This window comes from Panulirus ornatus, chromosome 33 (assembly GCF_036320965.1).
Source record: "Panulirus ornatus isolate Po-2019 chromosome 33, ASM3632096v1, whole genome shotgun sequence".
Taxonomy (NCBI): domain Eukaryota; kingdom Metazoa; phylum Arthropoda; class Malacostraca; order Decapoda; family Palinuridae; genus Panulirus; species Panulirus ornatus.
The window spans coordinates 15475798-15502917 of NC_092256.1; the positions used below are offsets into that span (position 1 = coordinate 15475798).

The 27120-nt window shown below is 39.7% G+C and overlaps 1 protein-coding gene across 1 annotated transcript in view; it reads left to right on the forward strand.

Moving 5' to 3' along the window:
• The window catches only part of LOC139759487 (GTPase-activating Rap/Ran-GAP domain-like protein 3), a 628035-nt gene that overhangs the window by 530076 nt on the left and 70839 nt on the right, over positions 1-27120 (forward strand). The window contains 2 exon segments of the mRNA XM_071681664.1: positions 14436-14547; positions 21135-21287. Coding sequence (XP_071537765.1) covers positions 14436-14547; positions 21135-21287 — 265 coding nt within the window.

Consider the following 27120-nt stretch of genomic DNA (forward strand, 5'->3'; position numbering starts at 1 on the left):
TTAATATACACAGAAAACACACGAAGTCTTCGATGAGGAATCGATTTCTCAAAACCCTTTCAGAATACGCAAGGAAGGTTCTGAAGTATATTTCATGAACTTTAGAATGAAAATATGAAATGTTTCTTCATTATAAACCAAAAAAGCAAATTCAGTACCCAAAAATATAGTCTTGATATATATATATATATATATATATATATATATATATATATATATATATATATATATATATATATATATACCCCCTTTTTCTCTCCGCCCTTTCATAGTGTGAACTGAATTTACGAAACAAGGTTCAAAATAACTGTTGAGTTTCAGGAAAAGGTTCAAGTTACCAACATCTTGTCTAGGAAAAGCTTCCGATACACTGTTTGTGTCCCCCCCCCCCCCCCAGAAAAAAAAGTTCAGATGTCACAATTGTGTCTAATTAAAAAAGGGTTCAAATACTGATTCATATGTCTCGTATGAAAGTTAGAATAACGATTCGTATATTCCCGAAAGAGGATGGGATGCGAATTCACTTCCCCCTACGAAAAAGATGGAAATCCAGATAAGGACTAATATATCCTAGAGAAAAAGGTAGCACTCGGTATTATCACATTATTATTATTATTTATTATTATTATTTTTATATCCCGGAAAAACAAGAAAAAAAAAAAGATTCAAATACCGATTTACGGATCCCAATAGGATCCCTTGGGATATTGATGCGCCCGTCGCTGGTGTTCTTGTTGCAGCTGCCCCGGGTCGCCGGCGGCCATATTGCATCAATTTCCGGTGCTGCCCGACGCAACATTATCCTCAGCTCCGGGACAGGACGCGCGAACGGAAGTTCCATTTAAAATTCCGGTTCAGGCGTTCTCATAACGCGTCCACTGTGTAAACTTTGGCACTTCCACACGTATACATGTCGCTCACCTCCACCCATAGAATTTATATATTTCGAATCTGTCTTGCAGTTTTCCGCGTTACCGAGGTAGCGCCCAGGAATAGATGTAAACAGGTTGCATTCGCTCCCATCTATTATGTAATGTGCCATGCGCCAAAACCATCGAGACGGATATATCTATTTTGACCTCGCTCTCTCTCTATCTTCCCTCTCGTTTACTCCCTCTTTCATACCCATCGTAAGCGAATTTCCATAAATAACCGCATAATTACAGTTAGAAAACTGGGTAACTTTCAAACCTTATTTCAAGGTATAGTTTCTACTAACTCCTTTACCTCCCTCTCTTTTTTTTCCCCTCCTCCCGCCAGATTTCTCTCAGCGACAGTGTTTCCGGGTTTAGTAAATGTTGAAGGAGACTGCTGGGCGCTTACTTACTTTGGCTTCTCTCATACTAAGCGCTGGTACAATCTTCTTAGCGTCCAGGAGTGGACTGGAAATCCTGCCAAAAACAGACTGTTCCCTTCTGATGATTTGTTGAGGCGGAGCACCCAAGTGCAAGAGGATATATATATATATATATATATATATATATATATATATATATATATATATATATATATATATATATTTATATATAAAAGAATTTTCTTTATTCATAATATTCGCCACCTCCCGCATCAGCGAGGTAGTGTCAAGAACAGAGGACTGAGCCTTTGAGGGAGTATCCCCACTTATCTCCCTTCTCAGTTCCTTTTTTTGAAAATTAAAAACGAGAGGGGAGAATTTCCAGCCCCCCGCTCCCTCCCCTTCTTCGACAAGCAGGGAATACGTGGGAAGTATTTTTTCTCCCCTATCCTCAGGGATGATATATATATGTACAAAGAATTCTGTGTATGTGTGTTTTTTTTTATTCATTTATTCAGCCATTCATTTATAAGGTTACAATGCTTTGTGGATGTTCCTGCCAGCTCAGATACGAAGGAGCGTTAAAGCTGTCGTCATTTTTCCTCTGTATTTAGTAAGCATATTTTCAGAATCCTATAGAAATGTGGACCAATAATTCTGCAGCGGATTTAGTACTTCTGGTGACGCAGGGATGAGATGAGTGAGCTGTTAGTTAGGAAAATCTTTGAAAGATACGTGTTGCCATAAATGTCATCTTTCATGTGACAGACGACATGTTAGATTCCTACTTTCTTATGAATGGTAATTAGCGAAAGAATGGCAATTAGCTAGTAATCATGCAATTTACTGTCCCATGATGAGTTTGTTTTGCTGAATGTCAAGTGTTTTAAGACACAAAATACCTTTCTAAGTAAGAGGTCTTAATTTGGATTTCTCCCCCAAATTATTTTTATCATTAAGATATAAGGGGAAAAGAAATTCTTGAAGGGTATCAAGCAAATTTGGATTTATGGAATCCAAGGAGATAATATAGTGTTAGAAACTCTTTATGTTGGTTCAGTTAACATAGTCCTGAGTCAGTGAGCCTTTCAGAGCTGTTTGTTAATATGGTTGACTTCTAGCTGGGCGGACTTGGGAAAGTAACCGGTATGGAAACCCAACAGGTAGTGATGAAGATAGTGCCTTAACTTTTTAAGTCCAGTGAGTACGACGGTAAGACCCTTAGGCATGAGGTTACGACCCTTAAGTACCACAGTATGACCCATAGGTGAAATGATTGGCCTTGTAGTAACTGTCGTACTTAAGGGTCGTAGACCGCTGTGCTGAAGGGTCATAATGATGTTTAAAAAGTTCGTATATTCGTGCTTAAAGGGCTGTGCCCTCACGGGGTCGTAATATCGTGGTCCAGGATCGTACCGTCGTGCATACAGGTAGTACCGTCGTGCACAAGCGTAGAACTCTCATTTTGAAAGATCGCAACGTCGTGTTCAAGGATCCTGTCGTCGTGCTCAAGGATCGTACCGCCTTGATTAAGGCATTTATACATCTTAAAGGTCTCTATTGTCTTTTGTCACGAGTGTGATGATGAAATCATCACATGGGTATTTAACCTTCCCGATAGAATCAAATCCTCCATGAATGGTCCTTAACCTTTCCGTTAGAATCAAAGCCTCCATGAATGGTATTTAACCTTCCCGATAGAATCAAATCCTCCATGAATGGTACTTAACCTTTCCGTTAGAATCAAATCCTCCACGAATGGTATTTAACCTTCCCGTTAGAATCAAATCCTCAGAGAGACGTATTCACGACTGTACTTTCTTTAAGAGCTTGCCTTACTGCATAATAACATGAGGGTCTTAACTACTAATGAAAGTCGTCAAAATATGCACAAAATACTGGCATTTTTCCCACGAAGGCATGTATAAATTTATCATTCATCCTTCAAAATCTCTCTGATAGTTATGCATTATGAGGATAAGATATACGATGAAGGAGTGTTTATGTATGAATGTATCATTGCATTATGTATCCTCGAAGAGATTTTCTCTCTCGGCAACATATGAATAAATGAACGACCATCTTTATACATATAGAACGCACTTCGCATGCCTATTTATCCATATAATTTGAAAAAGAAAAATAAGGTCTTCGCTTCATCATAAGAGCCTCGATGCAAAATTTCTGCCGTAGATAAGGGATCAAAGAGGACTACACAAATATTGATAATAGTGATAAAGTAACCTGTCCGCTGATGCTCTTGAAGCCAGTTGGAATGTTTTCTTGCAGTCAGGACAAACAGGTTCAGAGGATGGGATCGCCTCTGGAAACCTAAACAGCAAAACCAAATGTTGACATGAGACGTGTCCCAGTCCTCTGATCTCCCGCAGCTTTGTGTCTCGTGGGGAGGGTCTCTCTCTCTCTCTCTCTCTCTCTCTCTCTCTCTCTCTCTCTCTCTCTCTCTCTCTCTCTCTCTCTCTCTCTCTCTCTCTCATCCTCATGGACTTCCTAACCACACACCGATCTCCGCTGTTACACCAACCTTCCCAACAAACACACACACATACGCATCTCATCTCCCGCCACATCTGTGTCAGGTCTCCCTCATCTCTGTTTTTACCCCGGGCAGAAGAGAGGGATGCAGCAGAGCCATTGATATGCAGAGTAGTTCTCTCTTTTTTAGACTGGCTTCGGCATTCGGCTCGTATGTTCCCCTTTGCTCACCTCCCGTCCCACTTCCCTGACTGTGTGTGTGTGTGTGTGTGTGTGTGTGTGTGTGTGTCTGTGTAACTAGATTTCATTTGTATCTTCATGGTTCGTTTGTGAAACAAATATTATGCCTTTCAGAGTACGTTGTACACAGGTGACAAGGTGTAGAGCACATAGATGTTAATTATACGTTGTTTGAACCAGGTCCTTCAGTGCAGTGCAATCTTATTGTTGTCATGGATTTCTTGTTTATATTTGGTGTTGGTTATTTTTTTTCGTCTTTCATATCAAAGGATTACTTTATATTTTGCCGACAGCAGAACTGAGTCTTATAGGAAGATGGCCTGGACGTTCAGTGGAAGCAAGATTCATTCAGTTTTTCTTTGGTTGCGTAGAGGCTGCAGTTAAGACAGCCTACAATATATATATATATATATATATATATATATATATATATATATATATATATATATAAGAGAGAGAGGGTCATTAAGGCCATCAGCGTCAAGCTACACTCACCAACCACAAAACCTTTAACACCTTCTTCAAGTGTTAAGGACGAGTCAAGGATCACGTACTCTTTCACTGTGTATGAGGCCTAGTGCATCTGTATGCCAGTCTCTGGATGTATATGTTTCCGTCCTGATGATTTTAGGTCACTTCCCCTTTTTTTAAACTCTATTTTTTTATGAATGTGTTTGAATTCTTTTAAGATCTATATCATCACTTTAATTTAAAGTTGCCTAAATTAATGACAGGCACTGCCTGAAGGTTAAATAATTCTCTCAGTAACGTCTGCATGTGAAATATGAAATTAATACTATGAGAAAAATATTGAATTAAAAATAGTGTTTTTAGTAAAGCCTTTTTTTTTTTTTTTTTGTTTCTCTCGCCATTTGTTCTTGAAGAGCATCTGATAAATTCTGTCACTCAGTTTATAAGTACATACATCACTCGGGGTAAGTCAGGACCTCAAAACAATGGAATCGAATGTGGAATGATTTTCCAAATATCACCTGTCGTATAGATAATCCATATCATAGTTGAGGATATATATGTGTGTGTGTGTGTGTGTGTGTGTGTGTGTATGGAGGACAGTAAGGAATGTTCAGGGAGAACATCCCTGTTATTGAGGACGGAAGAGAAGTTCTATTGTTGATGAATACTAAAGAACCCTGTCCATACTTCCCGTTATCTAATCCCCTTTCTTTCTCATCCTTCTCGTCCAGTATTCCAGTCTTTCTAATCCAGTATCTCAGTTGGTCGTCACTGCATTACCATCGGGTCCTTTATTTCCATACATTCCATGTCAATCTAATTGTCACGTCCTCCAGTTGACACCATCTCCTCGGTAGTCATCTTCCTTTCCTCTTCCTCTTGTCTTTAGTTGTCTGTTTCTTATCCTCACGCCCTACTCCGTCCATTTGGGGCTTTCTACTACTCCTATATCTTCTTCCTACTCTCTCCACTATCCTTAACATCCTACCATTAATACACTTTGGTTTTCGCCCTTTTAAGCCTTGTATTTTTTCATAATCTCTCGGTTCTTTTTACTTTTATTCACCAATTCATAATTCCATCCAATCTACCCATTTCTCTGCACCACAAATCATCATCTCGCATCTCTTTTCGTATCATTACGTCTATCCATCTATTCCCCTCCCTATCTTCACAGATCGTCGAATTCCCTCTGCAAGTGTCATAAATTTAAATTGTTTACCATCCGATAAATAAAAAGAAAATATCGAGTCTCTTAATTCCTTTATACGTTCGCGCCCCCTTCCAGAAACTCGTTGATTCTTTTTCTTTTTTCCATACGAGATTGAATCGACTGCAAGAGCGTCTGCGTAAGAATCCGACCCTAAATATTTGACATTGAATCCTACTAAGTGGAGAAAGATGAGGAATCAGACTCGCTAAACTTGGCAAAAGATTGTATGAAAAAGAAAGGAAGAAGAATGAAAACTTTGGGGGTTTAATTTGTCCCTAAGGGAACTGCGAATTTCCAAACTTTGTTAATGTTCTTTTAAGAGAAGAACTACCCTGTGTGAGCCGCCGATTAAAATGACTCTTATATTTCTTAGATATATCTGATTTGGATCTTTCTGCTCATTGTCTTGTCCTTTTTTTGCAAATTGACTAAAACCGATTTGTTTATTGAAATCTGGCGTTATGTTGGTTATCGTATATTCCATTCATTGAACTCCTATTGCGTAAATAACATGGACAGTTTGATGATTGTTACCGCTGTTAGTGATAAATGAAACTCGTTAAAACTTTCAGTAGGGTGAGAAGCGGAAGTGAGATAGAACAAACTGGTTTCTCTTCGAGTATGAGTAAGGCTTACCTTTTTCGAGTATGAGTAAGACTTGCCTTCTTCTCGAACCTACGTTTCCCTTCGAGTTTTGATAAATATATAATCCTTACAGCGTGAGCAACATTTTCTTTCTAGTGTGACAGACTTGTGTGTGTGTGTGTGTGTTTGACTATGATTGTCTCCCAGTGTGAGCACAAAGTTAGCACCCTAGCGTGAGTTGTGCCCTGGGAAGCCACAGGAGAGCTGGGTAAGGCACTGGGGATGTTGGCTTCACCCCTCACCCCACCTCCGCCTTCCACTGTATCGCAACACCCCTCCCCTGGTGTTATTATGCCCCTCTTGCTCCGACATCATGCATATCACTATCGATTTTATCATCATGAAAATGTTTGTTGCGGTCGCCGCCACTTACCTCCCAACCCAACCCCCCATATTCTCCTCCTCGTCCCCTCTTTGCCTACTCTCCCAGCCGCCTTCCCCCTCCAATCTCTCTCTCTCTCTCTCTCTCTCTCTCTCTCTCTCTCTCTCTCTCTCTCTCTCTCTCTCTCTCTCTCTCTCATCCATTTTTCGTTTTCCTCCTCCTCCTCTCTCTCACCCGACCTTCCACCTTCTTCTTTAGTTCCTTACCCCACCCTTCTCAAGCCGACCCCTTAGTACTAAAACGTTCTTATACCTCATACCTTTAAACACCCCCCCCCACCCCTTTATCACCCTCCCACACTTCGTTGCTACACTTCTTTCTTCTTCAATCCTCCCTAAAGAAAAAAAGAAAAAAATCAACTCGCTCCCCTAAAGTGCCTCTCCAGCCTCCACCAACCTACATCTGCCCCAGCTGATGTTCTGGGAAGCATTTGTGTTGATCAATACCCCTGAGTCATTATCACTCCCCGTTTGTGTGGTAATTATAGGCTTTGCGCACGTGTGTCTCTGTTGATGATGATACACATATGTGTACGGCGTGTCGGTGATATATATATATATATATATATATATATATATATATATATATATATATATATATTATATTGAAATTAAGTGAGAAACTTGTTAGGAAAGATGTAAGAAAGTATCTTAGAGTATAAGAGTAGTACGTGAATGGAATATAGTGAGTGATTAAGTTGGGAAATATAGGTAGATATCATATGAAAGCTTGAAATATCATCTGGTAGTGTAGAAAGTTTGAGAGATGGTACCCTACGATTGTAGAACTCCCTCCCCATACAGTTACAAATGAGCAATTACACACACACACACACACACATATACAAATATGTATAGACTATGCATCCTCAAATCAATTACAAAAATCGAAAACAAAAATTTCTCCCTCCCATACCCCACAAATACACGCTATCTCCTCTCAAACAAGAGGACTGTCACACTCTCTCTCCCAATTTTAAACTTCCTGAGTTCTCTCTCTCTCTCTCTCTCTCTCTCTCTCTCTCTCTCTCTCTCTCTCTCTCTCTCTCTCTCTCTCTCTCATACGCCCGAATGTTTCGGCAATGTTTTTCTTGGCCTGTCTGTGCGTGTGTATGTTGGTTTGACAGTGGCGGAGGAGCGGACAAAGGCAGTAAGTAATTATATATGTGTTGGGTTTACTCTTGTGCCTGGATGCAGCAGAGCTTTGATCCTTGGGATGTTCCCATCTGGAGGACAAGACGAAGCCAGAGTAAACACTGGAACGAAAGTTTTCATTTTCTTCTGTATTGATTTTATATATATTCTTATTGAACATTATATATATATATATATATATATATATATATATATATATATATATATATATATATATATATATATATATATATGAGAGAGATTGATTAGATTTAAATATACGAGCAGATATGTTGAAAAATAGATATGTAGATACAGGTGGATAAATAGCTAGATAGATGGGTAGATTTTAGACCTAATGAGTAGATACAGACATAATAGGTACATGAATGGCCGGACGGAATTATTACTTCAATTCGAGTTGTATCCTAATGCATAATTTGCATTATAGTTTGCGTACTTCTTGTGGTAATTAATTGGTAAAGTAACACTTCCTCTTTCTTTCTCTTTTCTTCTCCTTCTTCACTTCCTTGGTCTTCCTTCGCCCTCTCCTTACCACCCATCCTTCCTCCCTCTTCCTCTTCCCAGATAACAATATCGATGTCCCCGAAACTTCCGCGATGGTGCATTGTTGGGAGTGGAGCAAAGTTGCCTTTGCCAAGGCGACTGTGTGGAGTGGAGAGGTACCGCCTGCCTCCCGCTCGCTTGCTGCACCCTTCCTTGACGGTTGCTTTGGCTTGCATCACACTGCAACACCCACCACCCTTGCTACACTCTGATGGGTGTGTTGCTTGGCTTCACCCATTTACATTTCTTGTGCTCGACATTCCGACTACACCCTAATTAATTTCCGGGACACTCTCATTGTACTTTGATTTGTACCCTGAAGAAATGGGAGTGATAATCAGTGATAATCAATATGCAATATATATATATATATATATATATATATATATATATATATATATATATATATATATATATATATGATACACAATAACGTTGGTGCAAGAGATTGAATCTAGGTGGCGGGAGGTCTGAATGCAGTTGATACGGCAGTCGAAAGTATAATTGGGAAGCCTTGGGTACCCAGTGCAAATGGAAATGGTGAGCGGATTATATTCGGTTGTGTGCTGGAAAAAGAATCGGTGATTGAAATTACCTCTTTTAAAAAGAATGAGTGCATACATAAGTAAACATGGGTAAGTGAAGCTAGGGGTCAACTGGCAATATTGGATTATGTACTAATTGACAGGTGAGATATTTGTTGGATGTGAATTCTCTGAAAGGGACAGCTGGTGGATTGCCTGATCATTTCTTGGTGAAGGCGAGTGCGAGACTCATGGTGGCTTTAGGAAAAGAATGTATGACATTGGTGGGTAAAAGATGATGAGCGTGAGTGTGTTGGGAAAAGACGCTCGTTTGCGGATATTCCAAGAGAGAGAGAATAACGGCATAAAGTGAGAGGAAATTGTGGAAGCAGTGTGTAGGTGGTGCTTGTGGCGTACGGAGTGAGGGAGGTAGAGTATGAACAAGGTTGAGGAAATTAAAGTGCTAGTGAAAGAGGAAAGAGAGGTGTATATAGTCGGAACTTGAAGGGATGGAGCAACAAGTGATCCGAACTTGTGCAAGAAAACTGGGAAGAGGTCAAGTGGAAGGTGTAGGGGCTGAAAAAAGAGGGCATATGAAAAATGAGGTGAGAGAGTATCGGCAGATTTCAGGGAGGATGATATAATGTTTTAGCAGGAGCAGAAATGTATAAGGACAACAGAACAGATGAGAGCATTAGTGGGGAAAACAGATAAGGAAGAAGTAATAGGACAGGAAGAAATAGAAGTAGTATTCTGAGGATTGTTGAATGAATTAAAGGCGTTTGGGACGAGGTGGTGTTATGTATGAAAGAATCATAGTGAATGGTTTGGTGAAAAGAGAGGAGGTGAAAACGTTACGTAAGATAAGATATGGCAAAGCGTTTGGAGCGGCTGGGATTGCAGTTGAAGAATATCTTAAAAGGCTATTGGTGGTGTTGCTTGGTTCATGAGGATTTTCATGACAGAGTAATAAGATGAATGTGAACAAGTGAGACCGTTCATCCGTTCATGTCGTTACCTTGCAAACGCGGGAACACGGGAAACGGCGGAGTATGAAAAAACAATGTGTGTATATATATATATATATATATATATATATATATATATATATATATATATATATATATATATATATATATATATATATAATCATTTGATACAGACTCAATGTATATGAACCTTTTATTACACATGTTTACCTTTTTCTTCCCGATATACGTAGAATCTATTTACATCTGTGAATGACATTATCTTACCCGAGGGACGATGATCCTATGTAACATTAACGTTGATGTAGCCTCTACTCTGCTCAGCTGAAAAATTCGTATTATTTCGCACATTACTACAGATTCGTAGATTCTGGTTTATATTTTCCCCAACCCAAAGAGGTGAACTTTTATGGCCTATTTTTGCGTACATACATTTTACACCATTCATTCAACACGTTGAAAACACCTGTGTGGTAATCCATCTTGAATAAACTTACGCACGTTATTCATCTTGTTCATCGTAATCATCATCTAAATCTTTTACACTTACACTTGCTTCCAGACAGGAGTCCCCTACTGGTGGTTTGGGGCGCCATGAGCACCTTGAGTCAGGAATGGCCAGGAATGCTTTAGTGTACAGCAAGTATGAAGGGCGAGGATGATACAGCATGCTGTTGTGTGTAGCATAGAGTCACGTGGCTTTACTGTCCCGGGGTGAATTGATGTTCATCCATTAGCTGGCTTCCTGGGCTGGTGAGTCTGGCCAGGGATGGGAGTAGATGGTAGGGTAGAGAGAGAGAGGGAGAGAGAGAGAGAGAGAGAGAGAGAGAGAGAGAGAGAGAGAGAGAGAGAGAGAGAGAGAGTCAGGAGTAGAGAGAGGCCTAAAGTGAAAGAGAGAAATGAAAATGGGTAATACAGACAGTTACAGAATCATCTCGTAAGAGAGAAGGTATGTAGAAAGGTCAGAGAGAGAGAGAGAGAGAGAGAGAGAGAGAGAGAGAGAGAGAGAGAGAGAGAGAGAGAGAGAGAGACTAAAGCTAACAGAAACACCAGAAGTTAAAAAAAAAAAAAACGATCAAAGAATAACAAACATCGAACACGAAACGAACAAAAATGGAAGGCGAACATACCAGCAAAACGAATTGGAGGGAAAAAAGAAGAGGCCATGCTATGAAAGATAAACACTGATGCTGCTAATATTCTTAGGCAGAAGTTCCAGGCATCCTCTCTATCTTCTCCTCCTCCTCCCCCTTTGGCCACAGGACTAAGCTACAACTAGTAAGACCGGCGCAAGCTGTTGGGGAATCTTGACTTACGGTCTGTCAAGTTAGGGAACAGGAAAACAATACTCTAATTCAGGCAGTAAATTGCTACGTGTCTGGGGAGGCCTTGCGGAGGAGTAGAGAAAGATTATTGGAAGTTTCTGAAGACTTTCTAATACGCTTCCAGTGATTTTTAGGAAACTGGAACAACAAACATCCAGAGAATTCAGTATATATTTCACATGTTTGTTTATATTCATTTCTGTTATCATGAAAATCAATATATACCGATGCGCTTTAATTAATATGGGGAAAATTTATAGTCGAGCTGCATGGAAGCGTAACATATGATAATGTGTTTTAAATCATTTTGTGAAATACGTTTAGCAGAACCGTACAGAATTAAACATATAGTCGAAGCTCTGTGGTACCCTTGCGTACAGATGACTGCAAAATGAACCATAAACTCATTAGATTTAGCATGATTTGGTGGCCATGAATTATAGATAAAGTATATTGGGCCGTTGATTCTTTTCTTTTGCTATTTCTTTTGTCTGCTTTGCTCTAATTGTTTGCTAGAGCTGCTGCTGCAGTTCTTTTGCTGTTTACATATTTTTTTTTATTTATTTGTTGTGCTGGAACCACCATTTATCGTTCTTTTGTTTGTTTTTCTTTCCAGTGTTTGTTGATGTTATTTGTTGGTGGCTTTTTTTTAATTAGATTTTTTTGGGGCTTTGTTACAACCGTTTAAGAGTTCAATTTGTTTTCATTGTTTGCTGCAGATATTTATGAGTAGTATGTTTTGCTTTTCGTTTTCCTTTCCTGAAATTCTCACTGCTGTTTTCGTGTTTTGTTTTCAGTGTTGAGGTTTCCCAGTTGTGTTTTGTGAATTTTGTTTGCAACTACTGTTGATTTTGACCTCCCTTGCTTTTTTTTCTTTTTCTTTCGTTTTATTGTCTTTTTCGAAGCAGTCACTGTTGCTTTGTTCATTTTTGTGTTATTGTTTGTTACAGGTGACGTTTCATTGTTTACCCTCTGCTTTGCCTTTATTGTTTACTAGAGCCGCTGCTGCTGTTGCTGCTTTGTTGATGTGCTTTAGCTTTCATTGTTCGCTGGAGCTGCTGTTCCTTTTGTTTTGCTTGTTTTCATTGTTTTGGGGGAAACCTGCTGCTGCTTTTTTTTCTGAATTTGTTTCTCTTCCTTTTTTTCCTCATTTTGTTTGACTTGTTTGGGGAAACTTCTGCTCCCGTCTTTGTTGTTTTTGTTATGACTTTGCTGTCTGATCTCATATACTGTTTCTCTGTTGTTTTCTTGCTCCTTCACTTCTCCTCCTCTCCCTCCTCCTCCTCCTCCTCTTCTTCGTCTTCTTCTTCTCGGCTCTTGCCCCTTTCTGCCTTTCTATCAAATGCTCCCCATCTATCTAATTTAATTACCATGGATCTTACAGAATTATCGTGATATCCTAATTAAATCCCCCCAGATCCTCATAATCCCAAAGAATTCCACTGAACTCAGAGAAATCCCCAGAGATAACACAGAATATCACCCATTCTCCTTGGAATTTAAACTATTTTGCCATTAATTTTGGGAATTCACACTATAAATATATTTCTCTCTCTCTCTCTCTCTCTCTCTCTCTCTCTCTCTCTCTCTCTCTCTCTCTCTCTCTCTCTCTCTCATACACAGTCTTTTCCCTCTCTTTCTTTACTTAATCACAGCACAGATCAGAACACCAATGATGATATCAAGGCTGGGCTTTGTTGGAACAATATAATTATAAAGGCGTTCCGCCTGCAGTTGGTGTAGTAGATTTGCGTCATGTGGAAATAGGACTGTGGTGGTCTGAAATAGCTGCTTGGAAGAGAGAGACATCTGAGGCCTAGATAGAGAAGTCGTAAATTTTTTGAAGGTGGACCAACCTATGTCAGTGCTTAAAAAACTCTCGAGAAATAATAAAGTTTACGTAGATGACAAGTAATTTGATATTAAAGTTGGTATCTTTCATGACTGAAATCTCGTAGGAAGTCGTAAATCGACGAATTTTAGAAACCTAGTAAGAAGATACTGGGTTTTCAAGCCATTTTGTGGTACAAGGTGACCTTTAATCCCATGCGAGATGGTGTGCAAGTTGGAAATAAGGGAAGGAGTCGACCGACGATGGCTTATAGACGAATCGGTTTCATTCTTCAACTCCTCCTCCTCCTTGTTCCTCACTTACATCTGCCCCTCCTCCTCTTCACCCTCCTCTTCTCCCTATCCCGCTTTCTCCTCCTCCTCCCCCCGTTTTTCATATATGGTTTAAGCATCCTGCAGTGACAAGACTGGCAGTTAATGCAGAGGTTGAGTTTAGGACATATACCGGGAGAAGAAATGTGCCTCGCATAGTATACGATGCAATCTGCTTTGATGGTATTCTGTTTAGGGTGGTGATCGCTCATGTGTGGTCACGCAGGCCACACACACACACACACACACACACATGTACACACACATGTACACACACGTACACAAACGTACATGAACACGCAGGAACCGAAATATGGGTCTGTCCATTCAGTAAAGGATTTGGAAAAGCATTTAGGCATCATATATTTCTCCCCGTTTTGGTTTTATTTAAATATAATTGGAATTTGTGGCCCAGCTGCATATGGCTTTGTTACGACGATCTGCTTATGGACAAATTGTTGCCAGAGTTCCTCCAAATTCTGTGGAACATTTGGAAACTGTTGCTAAAGCTTCCATAGATTTACAGAGAATGTTTGAATATTGTTGTCAAGGATTCCGTAGATTTCCATAAGATGTCTGGAAATTGTTGCCATAGGCTGTATAATTTTTCATAGTCTGCAGATTGTTGCTAAAGCTTCTGTAATTTTCCATAGGAGGTCTGGAAATTGTTGCCACAAAGTCGACCAGGCTCCAACATCCTGTGTCCAAACATTTGACATAACATGCAGAACTATCGTTGAACAATCCATTGGACCCCATAGATTATCACCCAGTTATGAATCTCTTCATTTGTTTCAGCTTTATAGATTTTCATAGTGTACCATTTTTCCAATCCTCTTTTTCTCTCTCGTTAATCTTTCATCCTCTCTTACAGAGAGCGATAAACGACGGATGAGCACTGTGGATGATATGAACTCGTTTCATCATCGTAAGCTACTACGTTTCCCTGTCTCTTTCGTTAACCTCATTTTTTTTTTTCCCCTTTCACAGGTTGAGAGAAAACGGCACATTGGAAATGACATCGTCAACATTGTGTTCCTGGACGGGACGATTGACGACATGGCTAGCTTCTCCCCATCATTTATCAAGTCCCAGTTTACCCGTATCCTTCTATAATGCAACATTTTGCCACTTTTAACTGTGACGTTTTTGCTAGTGTAACTGTAACATCTTGGCATTGTAAATGTTTCAGTTCGGGACCGTAAATGTTCCTTTTTTGACACTGTAATTCTTTTCTTTTGACACTGTAAGTATATCATTTTGGTTCTGTAAATGAAACGTTTTTGTCACTGTAAATGAAATATTTCATTGCTGTAAATGTATTGGTTTGGCACCGTGAAATAAGGTTTATGTGATTTTATCTTGAAAGTTTTGGAGGTTTTAAGATTATACGGGAATATTTATGGTTAATGAAACCTTTTTTCTTTTTGGTGAAAGGGAGCTATTCAATCTTTTTATGTGGTGAAGTTCTAAAACTCTTCTGTAAGCTACAGATAAGTAATGGAAATTGTTATTCTATACATTAATTTTCTATGACGATATATCGAGTTCTCTAAAGATTTTTACCTTTCCTTAATTTCATCTGTCTCGGGTTTTTTTTCCCGTATTTTACGTGGATTCTTCGTTGTCTAACAAATCTCTTCGTGAATTTTAAGGTTAATCAATCATGATATTTAATCAGAAACTCGCTAGCTTTTCGCTCGAGTTCTTTTATAGTATATTTTTCATTTTAGTAGAATATAGTTTTTTTTACACTATTTTTAAGGCCTGATATAATATTCCGAAATATGTGAGAGGTACCTTTTCCAGGTCTGTGAGAAATCTAATTACGGTCAATGTTTGAAACAAAATAATTATTGTTGAACAGTGCTTTGAGTCGGTAATTTGTTCAGATTAGTAGCTGATTAATATGAGAAAAATATCAAATGATTAATGGTTGGGAAGGATGATTAGTCAAAATAAATCATTTTCTCTCTGTTACATCATGTTAAGGTTGTCAGGCAGTAAGAGAACTTTCAGTGACAATGTGATCGGTTATGTTATCTGACTGAATTTTTGATGAGGTATGTATCATTCTGAGGAATCGAACCAACGTCACAAGGTGCACAGACAATCAAGATTCCCATGAACAGAATTCTTTAAGACCCTTTTGCCACCCTTTTACCGTGCACTTGGTTTCTTCAACGTGTCTCCTCCTAACAATTCCCTTTGTCACCATTTCACTTTCTGCCACTTGCTCAAACGAGCATCATCCTCGCATTTTCAGTGTGATAGAACCCACTGATTAAGGGTATCAATAATTGGAAGTCCAGTTAACGGTCATTGTTGATAGATGCACATTCCGTCGACTTGAGGCCATCTGCCAACTACATCTCGAAAGGCAGAGTGGGAAGACACTCTCGTGAAGCAATAGTTGGCACTAAATGGATTTTAAGAGGCACTTTTGCCTGGAAGGTCCTTTGAAAGTGTTGTATTTATGGGAACCTGATCTGTACATTTTGGAAAAGCAGGTTCGAATCCTGTTCGTGGATTACAGTTGGTGTTTGTAAAGATAACTTTTGGGTGTTAAAGATACATAGACAGGGGCTTTCTGTAGTCCTCAGAATGCCTCTTTTGAGTGTTCACATCTGGAGGAACATTGACCTTAGAATACTAGAATGGAATAGAGAACGAGATGTGATATTGAGAAATTCTCCGTCTCACTCGACACTTGGTTTGAGACGTTTCTGTGTCGTTCAACGTCTTAGATTGAACTTTTCTAACTCTCTCTCGAGTCTTAGATTGACTTACCGAGAATCCAACGAACTTTTAAATGCCTTCATTTTGCAACTTCTTCCATGACTTGGAGAGAGAAAAAAAGAAGAGAGAATTCCCTCAGATATATGCAACTGAAGATAGAGTCGGATTGAAATAATATACTCGCTTGCTGATAATTTTCGTACATTTCTCCCCAAATGTGTGCCATACTTTTGGCAAGAAAGCAGCAGATCTATAGATCATGTATGTTCCTTAAGGGGAAATGTAGATGTAGTGCTATATTGTTCCCCCAGCGCTCGGTCTGCAACTTCGAATTTCCCGCTGTATGTTTAGCATCATAGCCACTAACGTATGGTATTTTCTTATCGCTGACGGTGGTTTTCTAATATGGGTCTTACGGTAGGGTGACTTAGGGATGTATGTTCATTATAAAGCAACTACTCCCATTATACACGTCACCTTCACAATATTAAAGGAAGTTGTTGACTGTAAATTTTCGAATATAATGGTTCCAGGCTACTAGCTGATCATTAAGCACGCTACTGTATGGTCATTAAACCAAAATTAGGACCATTTAGGTCGAACATATGGTAACAAGAGGACGACGGTTGGCCTCACAACCCCATTCCTATATGTACGGGATCAAAGACTGGATCTTCGCCCGTCATATATATTCCTTAGGATCACATTCTTTCAGAAGTATGTAAATTCAAAGAATGCACGCATAATTATCGGATGAATGACGTTTGACAGACAATGAACAAGAGTATTAGTTAATTGCATAAATGGGAGGAAAATTAACCCTTGATACCCATGGATTTACTGTCGGAGTAGACTCGATTGGCAAATTATTAACAATTCACAACAGCTAAAGGCTATACACAATAGTTATCTCTTGAGCTTAAATATCAGGTAATACGGAATATTGAAATCAATGCAGGCACAGCACACACGAACGCCCACCAATTGTCCCCCCGGACTCCACGACACCAGAAACTGTATTCTAACTCTAGCTCCCTAGTGGTACGCTCTCTGTACCAGCGCTGGGCTTTCCAGAGCTGGAGCTCTTTAGAAGAGGGACTCTTGCACCGCACCGCGTCCACTATTGGACCTCAGGGAGACAGAGTTATCAAGTGACAGGCACGTACTGCGCCACCAGCAGGTCCAAAATCCTACTCAAGGAACGCAGTTTCCTTACTATACCTGGCTATTCCCCCCGAGTAGAAGCACAAAGGAGAGAGAGGGAGAGAGAGGCGGCTGGTGATGGTGGCTTTTCAAGGTATGGCCTTCGAATGTCTTTGGCCACAAGTGCCGTCTTTGGCAGTGTTTTGAAACTTCGAGTCGGGATAACAAAACATATGCAGCAGGACTTTAGACAGGAAAAGAGTAGTTGTAAAGTAACGTAGCCCACATTTGCAGGCCAGAGTATTAAACTCTCTTACTGCCTTTGTTCTCATGACAAACCAGACATCTTACCCTGCAGAATGTATATAGATCCCACAGACATAGTAAGTCTCATAACGGATGCATAAAGCTTTTACAAGAGCTTCGGGATGTTGATGTTATTGAACTTACTGAGGACAACCAGTGTCTGCAGTACCTTCGATAGTGGTGGGTGTGTAAGAGCCATACATACAGTGGTATTAAGAATTACATTGAAAACTTAGATTTCGTTTTCAAATCTTTTCGTTTAGTGGTTACAAAAGGAATTCTGCTACCTTAATGACCCTGGCAATCGAATGGATTGAAATTCATGTAATCAACCACCGACTTCTGGTTTTTGGTCTTGATCGAAATTGACTCCTGTATTTTGTCTGCCTCGATATCGAGTAGTTTTGGTGATTATCACCACAAGGTCTTCTAGGATTAGTTATTGCGTCTCAATATCCTCCCTCTTTCTATCCCGGGATTTTTCTCGTACCTTCTATCCCACTTTACTCCCCCTTAACCTTCTCTTTTCTTAACTCCCATCTCTCTTTTCTCTCCTCCCTCCTTTTTCTAACCGAACCTACCCTCGTTCCGCCCCTCCTAGTATTCTCTCCTCTGTCCCTCCCTCCCCTTTCCTATTCAGTCCTTCCTTGTATCTCCTCTCTCCCGTTGCTTTCATCGAGCTCTTACATTCCTCTCTCCATCTCTCCATTTTTTGTTACTCCATATGCCTCCTCTCTTGCAGCCTCCCCCCAATATCCCCCTCTTTCTCTTCACATTTTTTTCCGGTTACCTCGCTACATTAATTCCAAAATACTGTGAGGACCAGCCCGTACTCCATAACTCGTGAAATAATGTATTCCCTGCGTGGCTCCCTGACCGCTCTGCCGTCGCGAGCCCACAGGAATACTTGATCCAGCCTACAGCAACTTTAATTCTGTAAACTGGAAAGAATTTATAATTCTAAACAAGATTAATGATGAGAGAGAGAGAGAGAGAGAGAGAGAGAGAGAGAGAGAGAGAGAGAGAGAGAGAGAGAGTTAGTTAGTTTGGAAAGAGACTAATGTCTAAGGGGACTGTTATAGCCAGATCCCACCTCAAATATGTAATCAGTCTCTCTCTCTCTCTCTCTCTCTCTCTCTCTCTCTCTCTCTCTCTCTCTCTCTCTCTCTCTCTCTCTCTCTCTCTACGGTTTTATAGAGCATGTAATAATTTCTTGTTACACACACGCACACACAATATCTTTACGTTTTTCAAAAGACCATCAGGAACACTTTCTTCTTCCACAGTCCTCCATCGAAAATGAGAACCCCCTAAAAGAGAAAAGAGAGCACAGCCGTCTGACTGTTGGACATTATCCAGGTGTTAATGCGTCGCCAGTGTCAACAGACTGTTGATATTCTTATTTAGACTACGTTTTATAGACACAGGAGCGTGAAATCTCGCCTTGATTTCTACAGGGACGTGGTCGTAAACGTTGTAACATGCTCAAGGCTTCTTTTTTTCTTGTATCACATAGTGAAACGGAGAGATTAGTCTGTATCATAGGAAATATCCTGGATTTTCTTTGAATTCTTGTCTTCTCGGAGCATTTGATACTTCTTGAATAGTGCATTGAACGCGTGTATGCTGATGTGGACTGCATCTGTCTGCCTGTTATCCGTTTTGATTTCGAAAGTATTGAGCAAACAGAAGCAAGAGTCGAACTCCTCTGAGCTCCTGTGAGTCTATAGTCAATAGGTGGTTGGAGACAGACCTTAAAAACATCAAGTCGAAATATTTCGAGCTGATGGCAATGAAACGGCTTCGTTATGAAGTCTACTAAGTGGACTCCGAAGTCCACCCGATGGTCGCTCTCAAAGATTCCTTAAAGATATTTTCGTGAAATTTAAGAGAGACGGCGCATCAAGCTCATGTAATTTAACTCTCACAATAAGGTGGAATTTACTAGCGTGATAACCGAATTACTTGAAGATTAATTGGTCCCCAGAGGATAATATATATTCACATTTTTTTTTTCTTTCTCAGAATTCCAGAGGCTGTAATGTATTAGACACGTGCGTATGATTATATACGAAATATTATATAGCGTGTTTTTGAAGTAGCTTGAAGATAAACCACTCTCATATGATGATTTATAATGATCATACAACGTTTTATATTTTTGACGTTCTTTAACCTACGTAAAATTCTTCCGTCCCTGAACATATCCAGTAATCCCATTTTGTAATCTTATGAGCCGGAAGTTTCACAAACGTTTGTTGAAAGCTCATTTACGTTTGTAAACGTTCTTATATTTCTATTTGATATTTGACGTAGATATAGGTATGGGCTTTCCCTTCTAAGAACATTTAGATTTTGAATTTTCATCATGATAGAGATCTAAACGAAACTAACGCCAGAAAGTAAATTGACCTGAAGTGCAATGATTGTGACGGCCTTCCGTAGGCGCAAGGTTTAAAGTTCATCATTAGAGTAACGTTTTCTTTTTTCCTTTAACACTTTTATATTTCCAGTGATTCTGTTTGATGAATATTTATCTAAAGTGTTCTCGACTTCTCTGAACATAGTGGTACGACCCTTGAGAACGACGGTACGATCCCTGATCACGACCTTACGACTCGTAGGTAGGAATCGCGTGGTTGTTTTTGAACTGGTCTTTTAAGAGTAGGGGAGAGAGAGAGAGAGAGGGAGAGAGAGAGAGAGAGAGGGAGAGAGAGAGAGAGGTCATCATAGATCATAATAGCGCAGGGTCGTGCTGTCGTTTGTAGGGTCGTAAATGTCATACTCAAGCGTTGTACAGTCTGTTTTTTGAGGGATTTTGGAATATCGGCTCTTTTCATAGCTCCTTGAAAACTTGATAGCTCGTGCTCTGATATGATCCAAATATTGGTGTAAAAGTTCATACAAAAGTAAGAATTTTAGGTGCTGTATTGATATTTTCGTATGTATATCAACATGTAGATTCACAGAAATGATTAACGTAGCCACATGCTTTCCAGACACAAAAATGTAAGACTGAGCACGCATGCAAAAACAGATACACATATCCATTTGTATTTATGTTTCCAGAAAATGTCCACATGTTTGTCACATATGGCTATGTTCATATGTTTGGATAGGTGTAAGTATTTAGATTTAATGAATATCAACAACTAAAGGTCACTGTGCCATATTCCATGCTACGCGCCACACATACAAAAGCAGGAAATTGTGTTATTCATTTGGTTGGTTGTCTGATTTTTGACGTTTGGGCCTTAGGCCTACCGTCTGCCTGGGTTATACACTCCATCAATGCCAGGATATAACAACCAAACGAAAAATCTTTTAACACCTTATTCAGGTGTTAATAAGGATAATTCATCCCTCACGTGCGTTCACGTTATGCCTCCCTGTGCATGTAGCCCTTCCAATCAGAACTTGCATGACATATATATATATATATATATATATATATATATATATAAGCGTACACGAGATGTTTTCCTTAGCTTTATCTGCCAGACGTGTTCGCATTGGTGTCATACATGGCGGACGAGGACGCATACCGCCTTCAGATATATTCCGAGGAGACTGTGCCGCTGTTTGGGCCTTCGTTACCTTGTCCTCCTGTCTTCTACAACCCTGAGGAGTTCCGGGAGTTCCTCCTCGTGAAATGTAAGTATTATTAATTCTCTTTCTAGAAGTGTATGTTAGAATTTTCCTAAATTAATGTAAAGGCGATGTTATATAAGTTTCGAAGTGTCTCGTTATCTTATAAACTTAGAAGCGTATATATTTTTTTGTCCCCGAGTCTCAATAGCGGAGTTGTTACTGACAGTTTTTACTGATCAGTTTCAGCTGAGACCGACTGTGGAGAAGTAGGTGATAATCTGATTATTCTAACTCTTTAAATTATTATGACTAAAGATATTTAAAGCAACAATCGACACGTTAACTTTGTTTCCACAATTGACAGCCGTCATTAGAAAGACGCTTTGAAACCTGATTATTATATTAGAGACTGAGACATGATTGCATTAGATTTACTGTTTAAGTATCGTTGTAAAGTGCAAGTAAACTTTACAAGGTGACTTGTACTTTGCATGTATTTTTTGGAAAGCAGTACTTGTACACAGGGATTTTGTGTTCAGTTTATCTTTGCAAATGCTCGATACTTTGACACAGCATGGATTATATATATATATATATATATATATATATATATATATATATATATATATATAAGAGAGAGAGAGCAGCAAATAATGTTATCCATCCTCAGAAAATCAATATTCCATTGAAAATTTATACCTTCATAAACAAGGAGGAACACTTTCATAACCAGTCGGAAGTACGAAGTGTCAAGGTTCTCGACTGTGATTCACTTCTTTTATTCTACTTTCAGCCTTGAAGCAGAAACCGGGCATTTTAGCTGTGAACACCACACTCCAGTGTCCTTTTTTTTTTTTTTTTTTGCACCCTCTGTCGGGCAGATAAGACGTATATGTCAATAGTGTTGTTGGCTGACCGTGGAGGGTATAACTGTGCGGATTTTTAAAGGCTGTGAATAAACGTTGGGGGGGTGGATGGGGGTTGTAGAGGTGGACGGGTTTATATTTACACAAAATCTCGGACCTACACAGAGGCGCGGGCAGAGAGCAGCGTGTCTGTAGAGTGCATTTTCAGGCAAGTCACATAAACTTATAGTCAGACTCTATCTCTCTCTCTCTCTCTCTCTCTCTCTCTCTCTCTCTCTATATATATATATATATATATATATATATATATATATATATATATATATATATATTGAATATGACTGCTAATTCAACGTTTATTTCTTATTGATGTTCTCGACTCGTCTAACGATTCTGTAACACTGCTTTGGTAGATTACCTATAAAGCAAGCCAGAATTCTTGGCAGGGGTAGAACCAAACTCAGGTGGATATCAGTGGCGTAATTCTTTATAGGCATTTAGCAAAGCAACGTTTCATGTCTCGTGTCATATTTTCAAGTGTGAGAAAAGTACAAGGTCCAAGTGCATACGTATGTAAACATACAAGACACTTGGTCGATGAGGTTCAAGCCAAGTAAACGTACAGTTAGGAGGATGGGTCGCAATGAAATCCTCCGTGTCATTATTAACTAGAGGGAGCTGGGAGTTGACATAGTCCCCATCTTATACAGGAGACAGACTGCCTGCTGCCAGATATTAGAATAGATTCAAGTATAAGGATAAGGATATGGTCAGGAAGCTGTTCACATTAAGCCAAAGCAAGAATATACTTCTGAAGTCTGGTCACTGCAGTTAAAGCATGATGATGTACAAAGAGTTAGTAGGAAAGTCCAGAGGAATGCAAGGAAGATGGTACACACACAAACACAAGAAAGATGGTACACACATATAGATGTCAACAACACCCATCCTTCATTACATACAGTCGAGGACAAACACCTTTACACGCGTCTCAAGTGTGAACTGTAGTTATAAGCTCCCTTGAGCCACCACAGTTGTAGCCTCACGCACAACTTTTATTCAAAACTTGCTCTATACGAGTCCCAGTTCTCCTGTTCATCTGCCTAAGTCTGAAAACTCCAGGAAAAGAGGAAACGAGTATATGTATGTGTATGAGCGTGTGGGTGACCCATTATTTCCGTGAGTATTTCGAGGTCTTTTTCTTTATTTTTTTTTTCTTTCCGGAGCTGTAACTCGTGTAAGACGGCAGGCAGACTTTTGAGAGCAGCTCCCCGGATCCGAGATTGCGCGGATAAATGAATTTTGAATGCAATGTTTGAGCAAGCCCTCTGGCCCGTCTTTGTGAGGCTTTCAGAGCTTCAGTTGACTGAGAATGTAGATAGCATTCAGAGGCACGGTTGAATCAGGGACTATACACCGTCCAAATGTATACCTTTTTTTTTTTCCTGATAAAAGAGACGCGTTTAATATTCCGGAGTGAAAGAATCTAGCTGGACGGTTTCTTAATTCATGTTAAAACTACTTTTGATGTTCGTGATAAGATTTTCTTCGGGGATTAATTTATATTTCTAAGGAATTAAGGAGTATGTTTTCAAACGTATTTATTTGGTAACCACTGGTTTTCCCAGTTGTATGACCCTATATATATATACATATGTATATATATATAATATATATATATATATATATATATATATATATATATCCCTGGGGATAGGGGAGAAAGAATACTTCTCATGTATTCCCTGCGTGTCGTAGAAGGCGACTAAAAGGGAAGGGAGCGGGGGGCTGGAAATCCTCCCCTCTCGTTTTTAATTTTCCAAAAGAAGGAACAGAGAAGGGGGCTAAGTGAGGATATTCCCTCAAAGGCTCAGTCCTCTGTTCTTAACGCTACCTCGCTAACGCGGGAAATGGCGAATCGTGTAAAAAAAAAAAAAAAAAAAAAAAAAAAAAAAAAAAAAAAAAAATATATATATATATATATATATATATATATATATATATATATATATATATATAATGAGGTTGATAGTGAGGCCCCATAGGTGCCACAAATATGGTGCGAGAGAGGAAACCCATTGAATGCATGCCATTTTTACTTGGATAGTAAGGCGCTTGTGCGAGTGGGATGAGAGGAAGGTGAGCGGTTTCAGGCGAAGGTGGTTGTGCGACAAGGGTGAGCGATGTCACCATGAGAGTTTCATACGTTTATGGACAGGGTGCTGTGGGAGGTAAACCCGAGGGTCGCAGAGTGAGGGGCGGGTCTTTAGTATAAAGGGGCGGCAGTGTCTGGAATGCGAGTCGGTTGTTGCTTAGCAGATGACACGACTCTGGTGGCTGGCAGATTCGTGTGTGAATATCCAGAGGCTGGAGACAGAATTTGGAGGAGTGTACGAAAGAAGGAACTTGAGAGTTGACGGGAGCACAAGCAAGGTAATGATGTGTAGCGGGGGGTGGATACAGGGTGTTTTGATCTAGTTTGATCGCAGGAAGAACGTGGAGGAAGGAGAGTTCCTTTCTCTTAGGATAAGGGTGCTAAGGTCCTGGAGCGTAAGTGTCTCTTGGAGCAGAGTCAGGTATATCTGAGGGCACTGTGCCCTGGAAGTGTTATATAGGTGCCGGTCTTGGGGCTTTGAATGTAAAAGAAAGTGGGAGGGTAAAAGTGTTGGGAATGGAATGTTTGACAACAAGCGGTTGAGATTATCATGTAGGGAGTAACAGTAATCTTCCTTCCTGTGTGCCTTAAATTCTGGTCCTTCTCATACAATGACTGCAGTGAATATTTTGCCATAGCCTTCGACATCTCTAGAACACTTTTTTGCCTGTCTTTCATCCTAAATGCTCCCTATCTGATTGTTCCAGCGTGGTAGTCGTTGATAGAACGACTTCTCCCATTTCATCCTATTACAATTGGCGTTCCCTAGGGTTCTGTACTGTAGCCTACCCTCTTTTTTTTTCTCTCATTCTTACGCGTATGCTTCCATTCTACAGATTTCAACTCTTTTCTTGCACCGAGCTTATTATCTTTCTGCATCTGTGTACCCTTTTAGAATGACGAGGCAGTAAACAGGTTGAATTCGATGATGTAAAAAAGAAAACTCCAAATCTACCTGTATTTCTTTTCAAATCTCATTGGCTTCCTCACTGTTAGACCTAAAGCGGTACGATTCAATCTTCCAATAACAAATGAACATGTTAGGCGTAACCATATCCTACACCTTAACATGAAATTTACTTTTTCAAAAATTGGCAAAATTATTTTTTCTTGTGAGCAGCTATTCCATGTCAACGGGGGTCCTCATTCGGCCTCAAGTACCGTTCGAATAACTAAGGTCTCGCCTCCTCATCCGCCTCTCTCTCTCTCTCTCGTAGCCAGAGGGGAATCAATAGCCTTCCGCCTTATTAACTCCACTGCTGTCACCTCCTCTCGACTATCATCTCTTTCCACGGTGATGCTCTCTCTCTCTCTCTCTCTCTCTCTCTCTCTCTCTCTCTCTCTCTCTCTCTCTCTCTCTCTCTCTCTCTCTCTCTCTGTTCTATGGGTATCATTTCGACCAATGTTCTTGCCAAGTGCCTGCGTATATTGGAAAGGATCACAATTTTACGCGTGATCAAGTATATTCCTATGAGTCCACAGGGAAAATGAAACTCGATATGCTCCCAAGACAGACAGTTGTCCGTCTTGGACAATCGCATGTTTACCAAATAGCGTCCTAGCTACGTCTCTTCGTTGTATATCAACTGACTTATATTTCTCTCTTTTGTCTCCCCTGATGATGTGATTATCACACGAAAGTGCACTTGGGAACTTATCGTGTTTCATTTTCTCCGTGGACTCGTAGGAATAATATATATATATATATATATATATATATATATATATATATATATATATATATGATAGAGAGAGAGAGAGATGGGGAGGGAATCGGACGGAGAGACAGATAAAGAATGAGATTGTGAGAAGTTTTTTCTCCACACTCCACATCCAAGGAGCCACTTGAGGCCTCACCACCACACCAAGTTATACAAAAGCGGTAAATTTCTTCGCCAGAACTGCATCCAAAGTTAGACCCAAATAAACAGTTCAGCAGAGAAAACTTGGCCGTGGTGTGAAGTGAAGAGTGGGGTGGGAGGGTCGTGTGGCCTCCTCTGTGGCCAGAAACGGGTCTCTTTTTTTTGTGTGTGTGTGTGTCTTGTGTATATAACCACAAGCCGCTTCTGTGTGGTGCAAAACAGGTTTTGTGTAACCACAAGCAGTCTACAGGTAGCCAGAAGCAAAACCTTGAAACCTGTGGCAATTTGTGCGTAGTTTTATTGTTATTATTATTATTATCATTAAGTCGATGCAGATACAATATTCAGAGTGAACGAGTATGTGTGTGTGTGTGTGTCTGTGGTTATTACTTCTGGCATAATTTTCATGAGCAAAATAGTTTCTCTTTTTTAGTGTTCGGAATATATACGTATATATGTAACGTCCATATGCATCTTATTTGATTCGGACTGCAAATAGAAGCCTGTCAACTAGTTTTGATCATTAGGGTAACAGCTGTTGTCATGTCTTCCAGGAAAATCAGCTGACGAGAGGTGTTTATCTTCTCTCCAATCTTCTTTTGTTCATACTAAGCTATTGGTAACAGCCATTTTACTTTATTCGATGAGACAAACAGTAAACAAGCACTTTGATAAGCGAGCGCTCCGTGATTGGCATTTACGCTTGGCATAAGTATGGAAATGATAAAAATGTAAAAGTGAAACTTGTATTTAATTTAGTTCCAGATACATGAACGTTACATTTGGTTCACTCGGTGAAGCAGATGAATGGAGAGGGAGATATTTGTTTTTCATACCACACACAAGCTCATGGCAAGACCAAGAAAATTATACTCTTCTTTTTCACTGCCTGAAAACAGTAAGAAATATCTTGAATAACCCCCGCTCAGGTTTAGTGACATCAACATTTGCTGAGCAATACGAGAATAATACTTTGTGCTTGGTAGTACACTTGTATTTGGAGTAGTCTGCGA